The sequence below is a fragment of the Mustela nigripes genome, chromosome 2 (genome assembly GCF_022355385.1).
Source record: "Mustela nigripes isolate SB6536 chromosome 2, MUSNIG.SB6536, whole genome shotgun sequence".
Lineage (NCBI taxonomy): Eukaryota > Metazoa > Chordata > Mammalia > Carnivora > Mustelidae > Mustela > Mustela nigripes.
The window spans coordinates 174615785-174639750 of record NC_081558.1 but is presented as its reverse complement, the minus strand read 5'-3'; the positions used below and the strand labels follow the sequence as shown (position 1 = coordinate 174639750).

Sequence of the window (23966 nt, the reverse complement as noted above, 5' to 3'; positions counted from 1 at the left end):
GGTCTCAGCAACATGTTACTCTCCCAAGGCTATGTCCTTGGAACCAGCTTCCTCTAGGGAAACAGCAGGCAGAGCTTACATTCTGAGGATGGGGGAGGGGAGTGAGGAGACCTCTATTGTCTGGGTCCAGCTCAAGGGTCACCTGGCAGTCACATCATCTGGATTATCTCCATCAACATTTATCAGTTTTAAAAGCCAACTATTAAAAATGACTTTTGGGTCTTTTTCTCAGTTATCTGTTTTATTTAGCATTGTTAAACACAAGTTACATATTTTGAAAATAAGTTATAACTACCTCATATATTTTATCATTACTTAGTATTATTATTACATTAGTATTTAGTATACAGTTAATTTTATAGTAAGTAATGCAGCATATTAAAACTAATGCAATGAGTAATAGTAAATATAGTTGGCATTAATATTTTAAATAACATTTTTACATCAATTGAGAAATTCATGTACTTTTTTTTTTTTTTTAATTCCAGTTGTGTTACTTGATACAACAACTGTGCTGGGAGAGCTAGGATGGAAAACATATCCATTAAATGGGGTAAGTTTAACTATGTTTTTAAATTTTTCATCCTTACTAGGTTTTTAGGGTCTGTTATAATAGTTAAAAGATAGTGGATTTGGGCTTCAGTTAGTATTAATTTTAGCATATAACTAAAATTCCAAAGAAAAGATTAAAATGCAGTTAGAACTTGTAACCAATGAGAATGTTGTATAAAATCTTTGCTTCTTTTAAATTAGTCATTTTTTAATATAGCCTTTTTACATATATACATACAGTAAATTAGACTGTTTCCCATATAAATGTTTTCTCAGAAAAAAATTCTGTGTATAAGTTCAAGAGAGTTTTTTATATACAGGTTTATTAAACTTGATAACCTCAGTGGGTATTTGTCCATAAACAAACTTTAAATTATCATAAGTGGATTTTACACATATTAACAATTTGTTTTTTATTAGAAAATATGAGTGTACTAAAGTAGTATGTGTTTTTTGAACTTGACAAAAAGGAATATTATGATTGGGTTTTTGTTAGCTGAGTTCTTGCTTTTGAAAGGCATGTGTAATTTAAGGGTATGTAATTTACAAACCACAATTTTTCAAGTACTGATATAATTTTAGCTGTGGTTAGAATTGCTGTGTAAACCTGGTGATTCACAGACCTGTATCCCTGGGGATAAAAATATATTATATGTTTATAAAAAATTAAAAAATAAAAATAAAGAATTGCTTTTTAATATGGTTTAATGTATTTCATATCATTTTGACATTACAATGTATTTCCATTCCTTTTTTTTATAAATTTCAAGTTAAAGTAAAAGTGTGGTTTGTGAATTTTTTATTAGATTTTGTCTAATTTAGCAAAATTTTCAATAATGGAGGTAGTTAGCTGTTATTCAGATATACTTGGGTTAGCTTTTCTTCCTTTTTTCAGAAATTGTATTTTTTTCATTCACCAGATTCTTAGTTGATATTTTTGCATTGCTTTTTCCATTACATCTGCAAATTAAACCCTAAAAGAAGTTGACTGAAAATGTTTTATTTTTTAAAATCATTCAAATATTGTTTGAATTTGACCTTTTATAGCAATAGTTACTCACTTAATATGTGTATTTTCAACTATAATTTTCTATGAAGAGTTAAATCTTCCTCTCTTTTTTCAACAGGCTATTTGTCTCTTTAGATTGGTTTGTTTTAATAGGCTAATTTTATTTTTTCTGAAATTTTCATCTTATTCTCAAAAAGGTCTCATCAAACCATTTCTGAAAATATATCTTTGAAACTATATACTTTCATCATCTTATTTTCATTAAACATCAATATTTATTGACTTTACTAAGCATGTTTAATTTATTACAGTTAATTTCAAGAAGTGAATGAAACATTTTTTTAAAAAATTATCTTCCAAGAGATATATATACATATATATGTTTCTTCTGTCATTGTAAGAACTTATAAAGTTTATAAGTTCTACTTTTCCATTTTTTTTTAAATGACAAAAAATACTTTGTCATAACCAAAGAATTGTGTGAGGGACAAAAGGAGTTACATCCATGCTGCAGTGATTGTATTTGTCTTGACCAGGCTGCATTTCAAAGGAACTGGTGAGGAGGAGACAAGGACTTAAAACGTTACAAATAAACTTACTGCTGTTCTCTTGCTGATCTTGTCATAGGTGTTGTGAAAGGGAGATTTTTTCCCCCTACTATTACTGGTTTATTACTTAGGGAAGGGGCAGAACTGTTTGAAAAGTAATGCTTACCCCAAAGTTCTCTATTTGCAGACACTGAATTAAGAATTTTACGTTTTATTTTCACAATTGCCTGATGATGTATATCTTAGTTCTGTTTCCCAGTCAGAGAAACCTTGCCTTAAAGAGGGTAAGGAATGCAAAGTACCAACAAGTTTTAGGCTAAGTAGTGAGTGATGGGATTTAATCTGAACTAAGTTATTTTTGACTAAAGCTTGCATCTTCATCATGGCACTGGTAACAGAGTGGAGCTTTGGAAAGTTCATGAAAGGCCAATTATTTATGCTGACATTTGTATAATTGATTCAGATTTCTTTTCTTCCCTTGATACACATAGTACTTGACTGAGATGAACATTCTGGACACCAGCCATGGATTTGCGGGAGGAGAGGGAGAAAGAAGAAAGGAAGGAGAATATAGGAGAAAATAAGTAGGATAGAATAAGCTGGAAAAGGAAGAGATGGTTAATACTTATCAAGCATTTACCATATGCTAGGCTTTGTTCAAAGCAGTTTACTCACATGAGTCCTAGAAATCAAGAATAATTTTACCCCATTGAAAGATATGGAAATTGAGACTCAGATACATTAAATAACCTATACAAGATTACAGAGCTAAGAATTAGTGCAGCAGAAATTCTAAGCCAAGCAGATTCTTACTGTTAACACACATGTATGCTTTTTATTTCCTGTAAGATTCTACTTTGTAAATATAAAGGCCAGTGGTCAACATGTATAAACTACAGAGGGAAAAATCACACAGGGATTCAGATATTAAGATGTAAATTAAATACTCAATTACCTTGGAATGTCACTTTTGTAATGAGCTATCTTACTTTTAGATTATCCCTCAAATAGTAGTGCACACATAGCAAGTGAAAGCAGTAGGAAAACTGAGAAAACAAGAAACAGAAAAACAAGAAAAGCAGTAGGAAATTGAGAGCGTATGGACATACTTTATAATAGATACAGATGAAGCTACATGAATTAGGTGAAACCCAAGGTAAATCCAGGGAAACAGTAAAATGTACAGGTAATTTACTTAAGTTTTAAAGAATACATTCAGTTTCAATTCCTCTTTTAGTGAAGTGGGTATATTGCTGATGAGAATGAAGTTTACTTAAAGCTCTTTATAGGTTAAAACAAGGAAATAATAAGGATGAAGAACTTTGAAAAAGGCTTTAAAAATAGTGAGAATGAGAAATCATGAATATTAGTTAAATAATTTAAAATCTATTTAAAATCAGTTTATGACATTTTAAGAGAATACTTATTGAGCACTTTCAAATCTTACAGAAACTCTGGGAATCATTATTCCCAGTTTACCAATGATGAAGCAGAGATTCACAGTGTTTTAAGTAATGCATCCACATTTATATAGCTATTAAATGAAAGAATTGAGGGTTAAACTTCGTTCCACCTATATCTGAGAAATGCTGCAGTATTCATAAAATTCTTCACATGTGCAAAAAAAAAAAAAAAAGGGCAAGGCTATCACTGTTTTGGTTTCTTCCACTTAAGCCTTTGCTTTAGTAGTATTTTCTGTTAGAACAAACTATAGTGTTGCTTGTCACCAATTTCTCAGAAATTATTCAATGCTTAATGTGTGTAATGTTCCTGGTAACCAAGTAAAATGGAATTTTCATGTCTTTATGATCTGTATAAGAACACTTATAGTCCAATAAACAGCAGTATTTAGGTACCTTAGAAATATTTTTTGAAGGGGTACCTGAGTGATACATCCAGTTAAGTGTCCAACTCCTGGTTTCGATTCAGGTTATGATCTCAGGGTTGTGAGATCAAGCCCCTCCACTGGGCTCCACACTCAGCATAGAGTCTGCTTGAGCCTCCTTTTTCCCTCTCCCTCTGTCCCTCTGTCCCTCTGTCCCCCATTCTTCCTCTCTCTCTCTCTCTTTCTCACACTCTCAGATAAACAAATCTTTTTAAAAAAGAATTTTTTATGTTTCAGTTTGTAACATTTAAACTACCATTTATATCTATGTTAAAATTTTAATTATATCTATTTGAAATTGTATGACTTTTTTCAGGTTGTCAGGTTTATCGAGGCACGCTAATATGAATGGCCATTTTAACTAAAGTTGACTTTTTTTCAGAGACACTACTTGAGTTGGTTTCACAAGTATGTCATGGGTAAAAAAGACAACTAGATAAATTTGGCAACTTTATATCAAGTAATTGGTATTTCTCTGAATGAAGTATTTCCTAGGAATAACTTTTCAACTGATAAATTTTCTATAAAGACTTGAACTAAGAGACATTTTTGAAATTATATACCATATAAAATATGTGATTTAGTAAATGGCTTTATAGTTTTTTTATTAACTTAAAATAGCCATCCTACCTAGTATCGTGTTTCTAAATGGAGTAGACATTTACAATGTCTGTGAATAAAAGCATTACAGGTTATTTGAGTAGGAGGTAAGCACCTTTGGTTAGAGAATGTGGAACATAGATAAGTGAGTAGTCTTGAACAAATGAATTCTTAGGCTTGCAAAAATGAAAAAGAAATATATATATGTGTATATATATATGTGTGCATATATATATACACATATATATATGTTTATATTTACTGAAATGCTTGCTTGTCATATGCGCCAATATTTAAAATACATTATGTCCATAATTCAGTTTGACAAACTTCCATTTTATGCTCTTTGTGCCAAGTACCTTGTTAGGGTGCTCCAGAAGCCTCAGAGTATAGAGATCGTGCTGCACAATCATAAGGTCAAAGACTGTCTTCAAGCAGTTTTGCATGATGGTTTGTGAAAGGATAATGAAGGGAGGGATTAATTCTGGTCAGCAATTTTGGTATGTGGTATATGGATGACATTAACTCTTTCTGCTAAACTGTGAAAGAATCCCATATGGGTTGGACAAGAGGCTGGAAAGCTTCTGTTAGGCAAAGAGAGTAACTTGAAGAAAGGCACAACATTCTTTAATGTGCGCATTAAGTTTTGGGAATGTTGAAAATAATTTGTGTGCTTGGAGTGAAGGTTTTGTGGGAAATAAGACAGTGACTGTAGGCTAACCATATTGTGGAAGACCTAGAATTTCAGTGTCTTAATTGACTTAGTATATAGCTCAGTCCCAGTACATACAAGTAAATTAAAAACTTTCTGGATTCAGTTAAACAAACAGAAAGTATTAACGCTTTTTTTTTTTTTTTTTTTTTTTTTGGATAATAATGTATACCTGTGGAAATGAAAGGCTCCTTAGAAAATTGTTAGGAAAGGATGTTCAAAATATAGGTAATAGGACATTATTAATGTATTGAGAATGAAGTGAAATAGAATAATTATACTTGTATATAGAATGAGGCTTGGTGTTAGAAAAGAATGAATATATCAAAGATTTTGGTAACCACTTGTTATAATTCTTATGTCAATAATTTTATGTCTACTGGGGCCCCTGGGTGGCTCAGTGGGTTAAAGCCTCTGCCTTCTGCTCAGGTCATGATCCCAGGGTCCTGGGATCCTAGCCCCACATCTGGTTCTCTGCTCAGCAGGGAGCGTGCTTCCTCCTCTCTCCCTCCCTGCTTCCTCCTGTCTCTGCCTGCTTCTCTGCCTACTTGAGATCTCTGTCTGTCAAATGAATAAATAAAATCTTTAAAAAAAAAAAAAGAATTTCATGTCTACATAATTTAAAGCTCTTAAGAACTTTATCCTGTTAATGTCCCTTTCATCCTTGATCTGTCAGTGTACTACACTAACATAATAAAATTATGATAATATAGCAGAGTAGCTAATAGTGCCATGATAATCAATGAAAGAATGCTACATGAATAAAAATTTTTGCATAGCACTACAGAAGTTGTTAATGAATACTAAAGAAATGGTTTCATAAATATTAAGCACAGGCATATGTTCTGGATTTTTCATTTGCTATAACTAATACCTGGTTAATACTAAATCTTACTCCTTGCAAAACTGAAAGACCTGTTTAATTTTAAAAATCTCCTGGGAAGAAGATAGTCTTTAAGAAGACATACCATTTTAATGCTAATGAGAAAAAAGAAACATGAAAGATACTGTTCATACAATACCTTTGTACTAAAGAAGAACTTGAAAAAATGTATCTCTTGAATTTGTTCTCATAAACTGAAAAGGTGTTAAAGAAAAATTATATAAATTTTCTTGAAACATTTATTCATGTTTACTCCTTTCCTTTGATATTTTTCTTCTGATTTCGTTTTAGTCAATATGTAACATTGTAGATGAAAGAGAATGATACCATAAGATCTGTAGTTGAATGTGACATTCAAAATCCTTAATACACATTACAGATGCATTCCCATGCAATGCCATATAACAGTGGGGTATGTCACATTGGGGCAACCTGGCTTAATATTAATTCTGACAAATAAAAAGTAACTGGTACCCACTAGAAAAATGAAAGACTTCATAACATAAAAAAGAAACTTGATGATTAAAGACTTACATTGTTTTCTTTGAGCTTTTAAAATTATGTTTGATACTACTTAAGATTTAATAGCACTGTGACTTTTTAGTTTTGATACTGTAATCAAAAAGATAAATGACTTGTTTGGGTAACTGCATACCAATTATTAACAGTACTTACACCTAATAAAATCTGAGAGTTAAAAGATAACATTTCATAATAATAATAATAATAATTCCATAAGGTATTATTTGATTAAGTATTACAAATACTTAATGTTGATGCAAGAACTTGATTTTTAAGCATTTAGTCAACCACCTGAAAGATTTTTCACTATTTATTTTTATTCTTAGTAATATTGTTGGCAAGAAAATGAAAGGTTTGCTTATCCCAGATTTTTTCCCCCCTCTTCTGTTTTGACTGCTTGTATATATAGTACATCAGATCTTTTATACAGAGTTGTAGTGGACATGGTTATAGGCACTCCAATACTCAAAATCAAGCTTCCTTTTCAACAGTTAAGTACACCTTAACAAAAAGATTAAGAGAAAATTGAATACTAATAGAAAAAAAAAGTGCTGTTGGATATATTAAGTTGAATTTTCTATTAATTATGATAATTAAAGATTAGAAAACTCAGATGGAAAATATTGAACTCAAATATATAGGCATTTTGGCAGGTTGTGGCTTAGATAACTTTTAGGGTTTGTAAAATGCAAGATGATACAAGATATATGATCTTATATGTTAAACATAGTAAATTGGTATTAGGAAATTTACCCTGAAGTGGTTAGGAGACTAGGGTATAGGTCATTCATGTCTAAATAAAACTGTAAGTGAGCATATAATTCAGTTGCTAATGATCTTTATAGTGAACAAAAATGAAAGATTTTTATAATAAAAGAGTCTTACATTCAATTAAACTGTGTGAAAAGGTACTATATTCCATATTTTAGAGACAGGCATTTCCTAATATCATTGTTCCAAAGTTTGAGAAACCAAAGATAGAATGTATTAGTGATAGGGAATGGATTAACTACTAATAATTAATTTCTATATTTCATATCATAGGAACTAATTTATTATAGCAGACTTCCGTGTTGCATTTTTATGCATTTTATAATACATTGAAATTACTGAAAACTTATATGTATGTGTTTGAATTCTGAAAACATAAGCTTTGACTATAACATTTTAAAAAATGGATTGTTTCAGTTACTGCTTTCAAAACTGGTACCTAGTTTTTATTCTGAGAAACTTCTCAGCATATGTAGTAGTTTCTAAATATCCATCGTATTAATTTCAATCTATGGTTCACATTTGAAAGAAATTGTTCTTCAGTTTTAGAAGTTTCTATTGCCATATTCCCAAACTCAGAGACTTTTTTTTTTCTTTTTTTTTTTAAGTGTGAGAACGCATAAGAGCAGTAGGGAGGGGCAGAAGGAGACAGAGGAAGAGAGAGAGAATGTTAAGTAGGCCCCCTGCCCAGTGTGGAGTCCTTTGCAGGGCTCAATCTCATGACCCTGCCTAGGATCATGATCTAGGTGAATATCAAGAGTACTTTTGCTACATTGTTCTTGACCTTTTCCATTTCTTTTGATTCATTTATTTCTCTACATTACCCATTTTTTCTTGCACATTGTCTTCTTTATCTATTAAACACTTAGCATAACTTTTAACAATTGCTGGTCTGATAATTCTAACATTCTTGCTTTATCTGACTGGTTCTAATGCTTCTTTAGTCTCTTCAACCAGTAGTTTTATTTTTGCCTTTTAGCACATCTTGTAATTTGTTATTAAAAGGTGGACATGATGTCTGAGTAAAAGAAACTGAGGTCAGCAGACCTCTGTAATATAGTAGTGAGGTGGTGGGGTTGGGAAAATCTTCTCTAGTTCCATAATTGGACTTCTTTCTTTGATGAGCCTGTGCCCCTGGACTCTGAATTTCACCATTAGGTGGGATAGCAGGGCCAGAGGGAGTTGGAGTTGGCTATTTTCCTCTTTCTACATGGAAGGCTAGAACCTGCTGGACCCATTTTCCATCCTTCAAGTAGGTTAGGCTTTGATAAAATAGTTTCTCCTGAGGCAGGCCTTGTTAAGAAGAAATGAATGCTCTGGCATATTTTGAAGTGGTTCCTTGCATTTTCAACTGTCATAGACATTATATAATTGGCTGAAACATTTGCTTAAATAGTTTTGCAAATTAAGATTTTAATTTTCCCCACCTTCTGTTTTTATGCAGTGAATGGTCTAAATTTTTCACTTGATCTTTATTGTCAGTTGTATTTGGCTTTATTTTTAAGTTCATTTAATTAAAAAAAAGTAAATCAAGTTCTTATGCCTTTGTTTATCTGGCATTATTGCTATTATTCTTTAAAAATCAATAAAGGAAGACTTCAAAACTTTTCTGTGATGTACAGGTTGAGTAGTAGACCATGATATTCCTGGGAGCTCTTAGAAATTTAGTTCCATGTATCTTGGCTTCACAGGAGACCCAATGCAAATTTTTGTCTCAGAATGTTCAAATTACTAATGTCACAGTTCTGCAGTAAGAACCATGACATGTATAAAAGTTTATACATTTTATAAACTTCTAAAATTTAGTCCTAATAATATCTATGTGAAGTAAATATTACTAGTATCATTTTATGCATGAGAAAAATAAACCTGAGAAAAGTCCTATAACCTGCTTAAGTTTATGGTGATATTGACTGAAGGAACTGGCGTTAAGGCCAGGGTCATCTTAATCCCAAAGCCAGGATTATTAGTCATTCAGTGTACCTACAACCATGCATTGGTTTCAACATTGTGACTGATACTGTCGAGGCTATAAGGTGGTTCAAATGCAGTCTTAATCTAGTTACAGTCTTGTTAGAATGACACAGATGTTTTATAAAAAGATATGTAGTTATTAAAAAGTGCAGACCTGTACCCCTGGGGATAAAAATATATGTTTATAAAAAATAAAAAATTAAAAAAAAAAATTAAAAAAAAAAAAAAGTGCTGAGAAAAAGATATTCATCTTTGAAAACCAAAGGATGTCTCAAAGCAAAAGATGGTTAATTTTTTTTTATTTTTATAAACACAATGGAATACTGTGCAGCCATCAAAAGAAATGAAATCTTGCCATTTGCGACAACATGGATGGAACTAGAGCGTATCATGCTTAGCGAAATAAGTCAAGCAGAGAAAGACAACTATCATATGATCTCCCTGATATGAGGAAGTGGTGATGCAACATGGGGGCTTAAGTGGGTACGAAAAGATGGTTAATTTTTAAAGACAGTTCTTTACTTAGTGGCATAAGAATATTTGGTGCATGTTTAGATTGTTTTGATATTTTTTCTCTTGGAAAATAACTAGAGAAAGATTCCTTTAGTGTATCTCCTTTGTGTTTATTTCTTTGTGTCTCATATCTTTATACATGTCTGTTATTGAGTATAAGCTAATTAGGGTAAGATATGGAGTAATCTCATCCAAAAATAAAAAATAAATCACATCATAGAAATAAATTTATTATAAATGTTAGTAAAATTAGAGAAAAAAATAAGAGAAATGTTATAATTTGTCATTCTCACACCATCTTCTAAGTAAATTGACCTAGAGTCTTTATTAAAGGTTATCCATTATGGTTAGTGCTAAGATGTCCTACTCCCTCAACCACATCTTATTGGGACACAGGTGGAAACCTCCTCAAAAGTCATGCAGTTCATTAGCTAACTAGCTACCTCTCACCTCTTACATATGATTTCCTTAAATTATTAAACTAATCAGATTCCTTTTTAGGAATTTAGGGATTTCCACACAGGATAAGAACAATCTGAAACTTGTTCCGTAAAGATACATACACTGAAAAATACAGAAAAGGAGAATAATGATACAGAAAAAAAATACAGAAAAGAAGAATAATGAATTGAAGTCATGTGCAAGTAGAAATTCTGAGAGCAGAAAATGGCAGCAGTTAAAGGAGCAGAAGAGGAGAGCATAGCACATGCAGTGAAAAGACCATGAGAAAAAGATGGGAGTCGTCAACACTTCTGGAGCTGACCAGGTTGCTGCTACATTTCCAGATTCAGTCCTTGGGTATTCTTAAAATGAATTCCCTTACTTGAGCCATCAAATTGTAAAGGCACATTGTAAACCTGAGGATGATGATCACGGCGGTGGTGGTGGCAGCAACAGTGACAGCAAGAAGAAGGTGGTGAAACACTGCCAATGAGAGGAAGCAGATGAATGAATATGAATGAAATTTATTAGAGTGCATAAATTTTAAAATATTTAATATCTGGGCAACTGTGATTTCTTTTTTTTTCCTTCCAAGTTTTTATTTAAATTCCAGTTAGTTAACATACAGTGTAATATTAGTTTCAGGCATAGAATTTAGTGGTTCATCACTTACATACAATACCCAGAGCTCATCACAAGTGCACTCCTTAATCTCCATCACCCATTTAACCCATCTCCTGCCCATCTCCCCATCATCAAAACTTAGTTTATTCTCTATAGTTAAGAGCCTATCTTGGTTTGGCTCTTTTTTCCCCGCCATGTTCATTTGTTTTATTTCTTAAATTTCACATATGAGTGGAGTCTTACACTATTTTTTCTTTCTCTCACTTCTTTTGCTTAACATTATACTCTCTAGCTCCATCCACATTACTGCAAATAGCAAGACTTTTCTTTTTTATGGCTGAGTTATATTCCATCATATAGATATGTATGTGTGTGTATACCACATTTTCCTTATCCATTTATCAGTTGGACATTTGGGCTCTTTCCATAGCTTGTCTATTGTTGATAATGCTGAGAAACTGTGATTTGTGGTACTTTTCTCTATCTCATAATATTCCTTCCTGTATAGCATCCTCTGCAAAACAAACAAACAAACAAAAGAACAAATAAATAAGTTGCTTCTTTGTCTTTCACCAGTTGAAAGAACTTGTATTAGATAATGAAGAGATTGATTCTATGGTGAAGAAGAGAAGTAAGAGAAAAGCAATAAGGATGATTTAGGAAGTCAGATGTGAAGTATTTACTGATGTGGCTATGTCATTAGCCCGTATTCTCTGGGCAGCTGAAAAATAAGTATGTATGCAATTCATTTTTCCAGTACTTCTGCTATTTTTTCCTGTATATTCTTTTCTTTTTAAAAGACTTTTTATTTATTTATTTGACAGACAGAGATCACAAGTAGGCAGAGAGGTAGGCAGAGTGGGGGGGAGGCAGGCTCCCTACTTAACAGAGAGCCCGATGCAGAGCTCAGTCCCAGGACCCTGAGATCATGACCTAGGCCAAAGGCAGAGGCTTTAACCCACTGAGTCACACAGGCACCTCTTTTTCTGTATATTCATAATGGTGTTTTCCCCAAGTGTATTTGTTTTTAAAGGTCTGAGTCTCATTTACCCAATTACCATTGAATGACATAATGTAGTCTTTCCTTTATTTTCTTTGTTTTTTTTTTTTTACATTATTATTTATAAAGTTTTATCTTCTAGTCTCCTACTTCCAAGAGGAGTTTACAGTTGTTCTTTAAACATGAATTCCCATATTGCATAATCTAAATTCAGTTTCTGGTTTTATCAAAAAGTTGTAATTATTTTAACCAGAATCATTCAAGATATTTATAAACCATTTCATTTGTTAACAAAGTCTACATCTAAATCCAAAGCAGGCACAATGCAAATGCTAAATTCTTTAATGAACTCTAAGGGATTTTTAGTAAACTACTTAACAAGTAGATGAAATATAATAGGCCAGACATTCTTATAAATTTAATTCTTCATGTTTTAAGTAACTGACTTATCCTTAAACCCCACAGCCAGTCACCAAATCCTATTGATTCTACCTCCTTAAAGCTCTTTAAAATCATTCTCTATCATTACAGCATCACTTTGCTCCTCATTTCTTCTCCAAATCACCATGGATGTGTTTTAAATTATCCACTTGCTTTACGTTTTTCTCCAGGGCTTCCCACCAGCCTTTCCAGCACACCCTCATCCTATGGCCAGAACTGATCTGAAAACTAAAGATCTAATTTTTATTTCATCCTGATTCCCCTTTACCTGCAGCCCACAGCTGCTCTTTCGTTTCTACCTTCTGATATTCTCTGCCCTTCAACCATTCTTGCCTCCAGCTTTTTCTACAGAGACATTTGTAATTTCTTCTATGTAACTTATTCTGTTTCTGGATATAAGACCACGTGATTGAGTTTATCTAGAAAGTTCTCTTGCCAACCAATCTTATTTTCTCTGGCTTTTTTTTTTTAATTTTTATTTATTTATTTGACAGACAGAGATCACAGGTAGGCAGAGAGGCAGCCAGAGAGAGAGAGGAAGGGAAGCAGGCTCCCTGCTGAGCAGAGAGCCCAATGCGGGGCTCCATCCCAGGACCCTGGGATCATGACCTGAGCTGAAGGCAGAAGAGGCTTTAACCCACTGAGCCACCCAGGCGCCCTCTCTGGCTTTTTTTTATTGGTCTTTAAAAGCAAAGACGATTTTCCATCTTTTCTGGGGAGACTTATACTGCAGAAAGTTGAATTAGGAGGCTTCTTTTTGGGGATACCTAGAACTCGGTGCGTATCATAGCATTTCTCTCGCAATATTTGAATATCTGTCTCCTACCAGATTGTGAACTCTTAGATGGATTGGGTGTGTCATCTGTATTTGAATTAGGCAATATAGTGATTGTCATATGACAGATGTTCAATAAAATTTGTTTGGATAACTGAATATATAAATAAGTAGCAAATTATTTCAGAGAAGATATTGGTTAAAGGCTATATTTTGCAACTGTCATTCGTCCTGGAACAGTTTGATATAATCTTTGGGCCAAATCATCTGTGAATATAAGACTAAATGGTTGTGAAAATTGAACTGAATTCTTATTCAGCATTGTCAGCTTGAGTACAGGAAGAGAAGTTTATACATTTACTCCTATTTTTGTATTTTAGACAATCCAATCCATTTTCTCATTACCAATTTTTTCCACTAAAATTAAAGTTGAAAGGTGGGTGGGAAAGATACTTACCTATGAAATAAAGGCTTATAAAATAGCATATAAGCTATTTAAGCAACCCCAATCAAGACTTAATATACTTTCAAAGAATTAATGACTGGTTTAGAACAGTTGATGATCTGAATCACATCTGTGAAGTATTAACTCCAGATGGTTATTAATCCTGCACTTTGTTATTAAAGATGAAGATAAAAAATAGAACATATGGATTTTTAATGGTTGATAGGTAGACTGCAAATTTTAGAAAATTTATGTTAACCAGTCAAGCTTCAAAAAGCATAGGTCAGCATTAAATATTAAATAGGTTTTTGTAATTTGTATTCCATGCAATTAGTATTTTGAACTAATGTACCATAGTAAGCAAAATAGTTGCTTAAAATGGTTTGACTTTGTTTTATTTTAGCAAAGCAAAATCTCTTATGCCCATAAATGTAATAATTAACTTAGTCTTCAGCTCACCTATAATTAGGTAGCAATGTATAGCATAATATCAGTGTAATTTAAAAAGTCTTTTAAATAAAAGCATGAAAGTAGGATTTAAATATATATACACAGACACACGCACACACATTTTTTCCTTTGAATGTTTGCTTATTCTATAGACCACATTTGGAGATGTAATATTAATCTTATTGTTGATTTAGTTTGCTCAATTTAATAATTTTATTCATTTAATCAAATTATATGCTTTCCTTAAAAGCAGTGCTTTCTGATGCACATTAGACGGGATTTCTTCATGGTTGCTATTGAGAAGTGCTCTAAGAAATACCACATTAGGGACACCTCAGTGGCTCAGTCAATTAAACATATTCCTTCAGCTCACATCATGATCCTGGGGTCCTGGGATTCAGCCCCATATCCTGGGATCAAGCCTTGAGCCCTGTGTTGGGCTCTTTGTTATTAAAGAGCTCAGTGGTGAGTCTGCTTCTCTCTCTGCCTCTCCCCACTCCCTCTCACTCTTTCAAATAAATAAATAAAATCTTAAAAAAAATAAAAAGAAACCCACATTATAGATCTTACAATAAAGAAATAGGTACAGAAAATATATAATAGTTATTTTTTTTCTATTTAAAAACAGTATATTAATTGCTTGGATGACCAGTCCTGGTTTGCCTGGAATGTTCTGTTTGTTGTTGTTGGTGGTGGTGTTATTGTCCTAGACTAATTATTAATTGCACCCCATTCATTTTTAATAGTTTCCTTGTTTGAATGATAAATTATATAGCTAATATTCTGGTAATGTCAACTGTATTACAAATAAACCCCAATGTGTAATTTAAACACAAAAGAATATTATTATTCTCACTGTCTTAATAGTCTAAAGTCAGTATTTCCCGTTGTCAGGAGTTCCTCCTCCTCTTCTCTGTGGAGAGGATAATCCGCCTTCTTAAAATTTCAGAAGTGGCACATATTTCATTGGGTACATCCCATTCACATTATTATACCCAATTACAGGGGAATCAGAAAATGTAAGTTAGCCCGGGAAGAAGAGAAAATGGATTTTAGTTGAATGGAGTAAACTACTGGTTGTCATGTAATATCCATTCTCCTTTTACTCTCTCATTAACAGAACTTTATTTTGAGAGAGCAGTACATCCAACTAAAAAGGTCTAATGTTTCTAACATATTTTGCAGCTAGCTATGACCAAACATTATGTTCTAGCAAATGAGATGTAAGTGGAGTTGTAAATGAAGGTGTTTTGTGGTATTTCTAGGCTGCTTAAAATGAGCTCTGTCAATTTGAGGTCAAACCTTTTGGACTGATGCATCCCCTTTTGCTATCTAGAATACAGATGTGATGTCTAGAGCTTCACAGCCATCTTGAACCACAAGGTTAACTTGAGGATGAGATCATATGCCAGGGTGATGGAGTTGCATATTATACAACCATTAAAATTTATATTTATGTTGTAGACATAAATAACATTGAAGTATTTCTTATATAATACTGAGTGAAATAAAAAGCAAAACTTTTTTAATTTTTAAACTGCTAGAGCAAAAAAAAAAACATGAAAAGATATAAAACCACTTATTAAGAACGTTTCCCTCTAGGTCATGAGAATATGAGTCATTTGATTTTTTGTTCATATTTTTTCCCAAAATTCTCCATAATAGGTATATTTTTCTTTTATTATTAAAAAAGAAAATATTTATTAAATATGTATTTATGTTCTAAGGTATATTTTATGAGTTTGTAATCACCGTGTAATTTTAAAAGTATTCAGTGTGATTTAGTATTGATGTTTTCCCAATAAACACAAATGTTAGCAGGAAATGACTTCAGGTTACCGCTGAAATCCAGAGTTTATATATAAAATTAATATATATTATATGTATGTAGAAAAGTATCTTTAAAATTTACTGTATGCTTCATGAGATTAGAAAGAGGAAGAATAAGAATCTGGTTTTGTTAGATATCTAAGAGGTGTTACCCATTATTGATATTAAAAAATACAAAAAATAAGAAAGACTATTCATACAAATGATAGAAGTTGTTCAAAAAAATTGATTCAGAGAGAAAATAATTGCTAACATTTATTCAACCAAGTCATTAATTTTTATATCTATCCATCCATTTAGCAACTATTTATTATAAGCTCTGTTCTTGGCTACAAGACTAAAATAATAAGCAAAGATATGGTCCTTGTCCTTAAAACCAGTGATGGGAGGTAGACCTTATTCAAATAATCACAAAATATGATAGATATAAAATTTTAAATCAAGTATAAATGTTATGAAGGAGAGATGCCATTGAAGTTTGTGTATAATCTGGTATAATCTGCAGTATAATCTGGTCAGGAAAATCAGAAAAGGGCTTCACTAAGTGACAGTGGAGGGAAAACAGTAAGTATGCTGGCAGGAAAAAAGAAGGAAAGAAACACTTCTCAGGAAGTAGGGAACAGAATTTGCAAGTCACATGAGACTAAATGAGTGGAGGTCTTTGTGAGTAGAGATCAGAGAGAAAGAGAGAGAGTTGGGGGAGGGAAGGAGACAGGTTAAGCAGAAATATAGAAGCAAAAGATAGGTCAAGCAAAAAGACATAGAAGGTGAAAGAGGCTGTGAGTATCATTTACAAACAAGGCCTTGTAGGCCATGGTGAGGCATGTTATCATTATCCTAACTTCAAAATAAATTTATAGAGCTTAGTAAGCAGACTTACATTTTGATAAGATCACTCTTGTTGAATGTAGGGTGAGTAGTTAGAAAGTTTCAAACCAGGGATAGGGACTTAACAGGCTAGTTTTAGTGTAGTAATATTGTGCATATGGCTAGGAAGCTATCCTTATCTAATACTATTAAATATTATCACATGTCTGCTGGCTGTGATTTGTCTGTCTAGATATAGAAAAGTTTATATCATTCCAATAAATGGTTTCTCTCTTACATAATATTAATACAGTATGGTTTCCAATAGCTTTTTAAGATTTGAAATCTCTGAACATCCAATAGATTATTATCCTTTACCAAGGAGTCAGAATAAAATTTGAATGGTGAAAAACACATAAAGTAAACCTTCACAAATATTATCTAACCTGTTACTAGTTGATCCTCAGTATCTAACATTAATTTCTGGTATAAAGTAACAGTAAATATTAGTTTAAGAGAAAAACAGAATAAACTGATAGATTATTTTTGAGTATGTATTATTACTACTATAGAAAAACATACTTCATAAATTTTCACTTGTAGAGCACTTAATATGTTTTAGCATTTTGCTTTTTCTTTATACTGAAGTATTATCTATCCTTGCATTTAAGGCCTTTTAAGACTGTTTTTTTATTATTTCAGTAAAAATCTAAAAAGCAGATAAAACTTTTCTTAGATGAAAACTATACATATTACACTTAAAACTGTGTTGTTCATAATTCCTTATTTCATTAGAGATGCATTTTCAGCATTCTTCCTTTGTAAAAGAAATGGGGATAAAAATCGATGAATATAATAATGGATACATGGTCAATATGCAACATCAATTTTATTTCTATATACTAATGACAAAAAATTTTAAAGTATCATTTTAATAACATCAAAAATACAAATATTTAGAAATAAAAACATGAAAAATATATGCAAAAATAGTTTATATTGGTAACCACAAATGGTCTTTAGAGAACATACAAACTTAAAAAAAAAAAAAAAAGAAATGCAAAGTATATATATATTCATGGGTTGAAATACTCACTATTATATGTTAGTTAATTCTCTCAAAATACACTGTATATTTAATGAATTCAATCCAAATAAATACTTCATACAGTTTTTATTTTTCCCCTTTAAAAAATGAGATGAAATCGACACAAAATTAACCATCTTAGAGTGAATTATTCAGTGCACCCACCACAATATTATGCAACGATTACTTCTGTCTACTTACAAAACATTTTATGACTCCAAAAGGAAGCCCTGTATCCATTAAGCAGTTCCTCCTTATTCTTCCTTTCCCCCAGCACCTGGCAATAAGCAATCTGCTTTCTGTCTCTATGGATTTACCTATTTTGGATACTTCATATAAATTGTATTATACCATATGTGACCCTTTGTGTTTAGTTTCTTTAACTAATGTTTCTGAGTTTTATTCATGAGCTTCATCTGTGTAGCATGTATCTGTACATCATTCCTTATTATGGCTGAATAATATTTTGTTATATGTGTATATCACAATTGTTTTTTCATTCATCCATTGATGAGCATTTATACTATTTCTACTTTTTCATTGTTGTTAGTAGTTCTGCTGTGCATATACATATATTTAAATATCTGTTTTCAGTTCTGTGGAGTATGTCCTTAGCAGTGGAATTGTTAGGTCATATGGTAGTTTTATGTCTTTTTGTGGAACTGCCAAACTGTTTCCCACAGTGGCTGAACCATTTTACATTCTCATCTGTGATGTTATAAGGGTTCTAGTTCTTCCATATCCTTATCAACACTTGTTATTTTCCATTTAGTTTTCTTTTTTGTGTAGGTGAGGAAATTGATAAGCCAATTCTAAAATTTTTTACAAAATCAAAGAATAGCCAAGAAAATCTGGATAATAAAATATTGAGACATTTATAGTGGAAAACATCAAACTAATTATAATGTATAGTAATTAATATGGTATGATATTGGTGCAAGTATAGACAAATTGGACTAACAGACTAGAAAATTTAGAAATAGATCAACCATGTATTAGATTACCTGATTTATAATCTGGGGTCAATTTATATTCTGGGGTCAATTGAATATCCATATGGGAAAAAAATACATCTTGATCCTTCACACCATTCATAGAAATGGGCTTGAGCTCTAGACATGAAAGATAGAATTATATTTTAAAAGGAAATCTTTATGAGCTTCAAGTAGGCAAATATTTATTAAATATGACACCAAATTTGATGAACAAGCATAAAAATCTAAATTGAACTACACTAAGCATTTTCATTATTGAAAGAAACCATTAAAAATGAGAAAAATTTGGGTGCCTGGGTGGCTTAGTCAGTTAAGTGTCCAACTCTTGATTTCAGCTAAGGTCATGATCTCAGGGTTGTGAAACAGAGCCCTACATTGGGCTCCTTGCTCAACAGAGAGTCTGCTTGAGATTCTCTCTTTCTCCCTCTCCCTTTGCCTCTTACCCACCATGCATGCTCTGTCTCTCTCCATCAATCTCAAATAAATCTTTGGACAAAAAATGGGGGGAAAATAAAAGGAAAAAAAAAAGAAATGGGAAAAGTCAACTTACAGATTGGAAGAAGGTATCTGTAATATAGCCACCTAGCAAAGGACTTATCTACAGAATATATATTTTTAAAAACTTCCTGAAAGCCAATGAGAAGACAGCTGACAGGAAAGAAAAATAATGCCAAAGACTGGAATGGGTATTGGAGAAACAAAGTAGCCAAAAAATCAATAGACATATGAAAAGGAGTTCAATTTCTTCAAAATGTACCAGAAAATGAAATAAGATAGATAAAGGGATTGATAAGTGATTTTTAAAAAGGTGTAGTGGAATGTTAAAGTATCAAATAGGTGGCTATATGGATGTTCATTTTAAAGGTCTTTGAGCTTTTTTATATGTTCATTGTTTCTAGAAAGGATTTGGGTTCATGTACTACTAGTATGAAAATTATTATAACTACTTTGGAGATCTGTTTGGTAATTTCTACTAAATCTTTTTTTTTTTTTTTTTTAATTTACTTGAGAGAGAGACAGTGAGAGAGAGCATGAATGAGGAGAAGGTCAGAGAGAGAAGCAGACTCCCCATGGAGCTGGGAGTCCAATGCGGAACTCTATCCCGGGACTCCAGGATCATGACCTGAGCCGAAGGCAGTCGTCCAACCAACTGAGCCACCCAGGCGTCCCTCTACTAAATCTTAACATCCATTTCGTACCACCCTACCTCTAGTTATAAATGGAACAGAACTGTGTAACATGTTCACCAGGAGATATGAATGAACACAAATGTCAGTCAAGAGTAAAATAAATAAATAGTGCTCTAGGCCCAAAAGGCAATACTACAAAGCAACAAAAACTAGCAGTAGAATGGATGAATCTTGTAAATATGTTGAATGAAAGAAACTGGAAACCATGTGATTCACAACAGGAAAAGTGAATCCATAATATGAAAAGTCAAGATAGTGGTGACTCAAAGAAGGTAAAATAATGGTTTTTAAGATGATGCTAATCTATTTTTTATTTCGATGATGGCCACATGGGTCTGTTCACTAGGTGAAAATCCTTTGAACTGTACATTTAGCCGTATACTTGGTTCTGTTCCTTGGGAGAAATTCCCTGGTTTATTGTGTTCTGTGACCCCTAGTTCTGCCCTTGAGCAAGCTCTTTTTTTCTCATTCATAACTGTAACAGAGGTGTCTTGTGAGGGACACAGGTTTCATAGTCTACTGGTGTAGTGTCAGAGTCTCACAGATGGTTTTAGAGATGTGAAGACTTTCTCATTGAAGACATATCATTTATTTGAAAACAATATTTTCTTTTAAACTCTTAGGCTTTGGTCAGTTTCTTGTTTGAATAGCTATAGCCAGTGATCTCAAATAGATGTATGTCATAGTAGGGGGAGAATTCCCACCCACACACTCCTCTGTCATAGCTTTGGCCTAAATGTGACATATCCCTTCTTATAATGTATTCACCAGAACTAGCCACATGCCCTAATTTCAGTGGGAGTCAGATATGTAAGGAAGCTCATGGAATGGTTGTTGAGTATTGCTTCTCAGTAATATCCTCTCATTCTAAGAATTTACATTTAATTTGAGAACTCATGGGATTTTTTTAAGTTGTTTTTTATCCTCTTGAGGAAAATTCACAACTATTATCTTCTCAGGTATTCTATTTTCTTGTCATGGGTCAAATACTAGAACCTTTCACTCTATTCTCTATATTATCACATCCTTCATAATTTTAAATTCTTTTAGGTAAGTCAGGATAAGCTACTAGTACTGTGTTTCAATGTATATGCCAATATGTTAATCATTTTTGTCCAGTCTAGTGGGTAGCCTGTCCTCTGATTTCATATCAATTAGTCTATGTGTGAGTCTGTGCATATTTATGATTCTTTTTGTAATCCTTACCTTTTATTTCATTTCACTCTGTTTTTGCCTCCTCCCACATTTATTTTTATTTTTCTTAAAATGAAAGTTATTCCATCATTTATATTACTGACATCTTAAATATATTTATAAATCTTTTCGGACTACATTGTGAATCTGTTTTCATCCATGTTAACTTTGTGTCATTGTGGTTTTATTGGCTCATCCCTAGCATTTGGTTTCTTCAGTCTGGTTCAGTTCTTTGCGGCCAGACTGGGCCAGCATATTGCTCAGCAACCGTGTCTGTTTTTAGCTTCCTTTCTGTGTTGAAGTGGGCACTGACATAGTGTGAAAAGTCAGGCTTCCAGCAGTAAGCCTGGCCCCTCTCTTCAGCCTCATGTGAATGATTTTCAGTTCTTTGCCAGACCTGGAGTTAAAACAACCAACCACCAGCACTTGCTTTCAAACTAGGGTCTCAGCAGCTCTATGAAATCAGGTCTCCTTAATGTTTTTTTACCCTTTGTTTACTTTTTCTTCCAAGGAATTCTCAACTTGTTTTTGTTTGTTTGTTTTTTTGTTTGCCTGGGCTATGTAATTTTGATTGTCTGGTTTTATATTTTATTTATGATTTCTCTGTGTTGAACAGAGATGGGTCATCAAAGCAAGGGATTGTGATATCATCTTGACTAGAAATTCACCATAACAAAAGTTAAAACTCATTACTGAACTATTGAATAGAGGACCTTTTATATCCTTCATAGTATTTTGCAAAGTTTTCTTTATCTACTAAGATTGAATAGCTTTTAAGCATAAATCATCAATTTAAAATTTTAGAACCAGTCCTTTTTCCAAAAGGCATGCAAGATTATATTTTTTAAAAAGTATAAACAGTGATTCTGTCCTTTGTCTTGTTAGTCATTAAAAAGCTCCCACAAGGGGCGCCTGGGTGGCTCAGTGAGTTAAGCCTCTGCCTTCGGCTCAGGTCATGATCTCAGGGTCCTGGGATCGAGCCCCGCATCGGGCTCTCTGCTCGGCGGTGAGCCTGCTTCCCTCTCTCTCTCCCTCTCTCGCTTTCTCTGCCTCTCTGCCTACTTGTGATCTTTGTCAAGAAAAATAAATAAAATCTTTAAAAAAAAAAAAAAAGCTCCCACAAAATCGAAATAGCTACTTCCCCCAATATCATTCATAGGCTTTCAGGAGGAAAATTCATATAGAAATAGTTGTTACAGTTTTGTCTGAGTAACAAAATAGTGTGATTTTTAGAAATACATTTTACTGTCATTCCCTTAAAAGGTTTCTATAAATACCAAAGCAGAGTTTTTGTGCAAACACCAATTCCATCCAATGCCAATTACCTTAATTTTATGTGTTTTGTACCAAACTTCAGGTGACTTCTCTCTCTGTTTATCAGCATTGTTGATGCTGAGTAGTGATTTTGCTATGTGTTTGTTAGCAGACCAGATTTCTTCTTATTCAGCTGTTCACCCATTATGTAATTCACTTTCAGGTGGATCTTAGTAGGTGAATGCTATACTTCTGTTTCTTTGGGTTTATAGCTAGGAAGCAGAGAGGATGTTATTCAGCCAGAAGGGCATCTTTCTCTATTCTCCATCCTGGACTGTCTCTTCTGTTCACAGACTCACTCTGTATAGAAAAGCAATCTTTACTCAGCATCTTCAAAATATGCTCTTTTTTGGGCTTGTCCTTCTATGTAAAACTAAATGTATCATTTGTCCCTGACCAGATGTTAATGAATATAATCACAAATTCTAATACAGCTACATATTTAGAAAGAACAGCAAAGTGAAGGGGGATGGATGCCAATTAAAATTAAAGCGTAGTTCAATGATTTTCTTTATGTAAGAATTTTTCCAGATGGGTTCCAAAATTTTCAAAATTTTTGTTAATATGCTGGTCAACATTATGAATGATGTAATAGAAACCTTCACAACAACTTTTGGCATCTCAGGATATACAATTTGGTAATTTCTCCCTTTGTCCATGGAAGGTATGGCATGGGGGAATGAATTGGTCTTCCTTGGTGCTTCCACTTAGTGCTAGGCAGCTCTAAAGGCAAAACATTTTTTCCTCAATCCATAATTTTTTAACCCTAAAACTTTGACTTCCACATCTAAAATGAATGAAAAGGAAAACTATTAGTTTTATAAACTTTAGCATTACTTGGGTTTTAACAAATCGGTGTTGTTGTGGTTACTTGTTTGGAAGTAAATATTGCCAAAGAAGGAAAACATCTGTTGAAACTAATGGTACATAATTGATATTTAACTTTACTAGAGCAATGCCTAGAAATGAAGTGCTGCCTTTGCATATGTTATTGTTTTGTATTCATTATCCAAACTATTTTTAGTATTAAAACAATGAATTGTGCCTACATAATTATTTAATATTTGTAATGGGACTTAAATATTATTATTGGGAGCCATGGTAAGGATAAGACATAGATTTATATTGAAATGGGAAAAAACATAGCTGACATAGAATTTCTACTAAAATAGGAAAAACATAGCTGACAGAAGAAATCTGTCATTGCATAATAAGTAGAGAAGGATAGCTTCCCAGCCTCAGTAATACCTTCCTTTCTTCATGTCCTAGCCCTGATTTACCACCTCTTACTACCTGGGGATACAGAGTAATCAGAGTTTCAAAGGATTCTTCTATTCCCAGGATTTCCCCATTAAGAAAGCCCAGCAGGAGAAGAGAAATCATAAAGATCAGAGCAGAAATCAA

The 23966-nt window shown here is 32.8% G+C and overlaps 1 protein-coding gene across 2 annotated transcripts in view; it reads left to right on the top strand.

The window, feature by feature from the left end:
- The window catches only part of EPHA6 (EPH receptor A6), an 876957-nt gene that overhangs the window by 71398 nt on the left and 781593 nt on the right, over window positions 1-23966 (top strand). For both annotated transcript variants that reach the window (XM_059392124.1, XM_059392125.1), the window contains exon 2: window positions 489-553. In XM_059392124.1, coding sequence (XP_059248107.1) covers window positions 489-553 — 65 coding nt within the window. The remainder of the gene's footprint in view (window positions 1-488; window positions 554-23966) is intronic.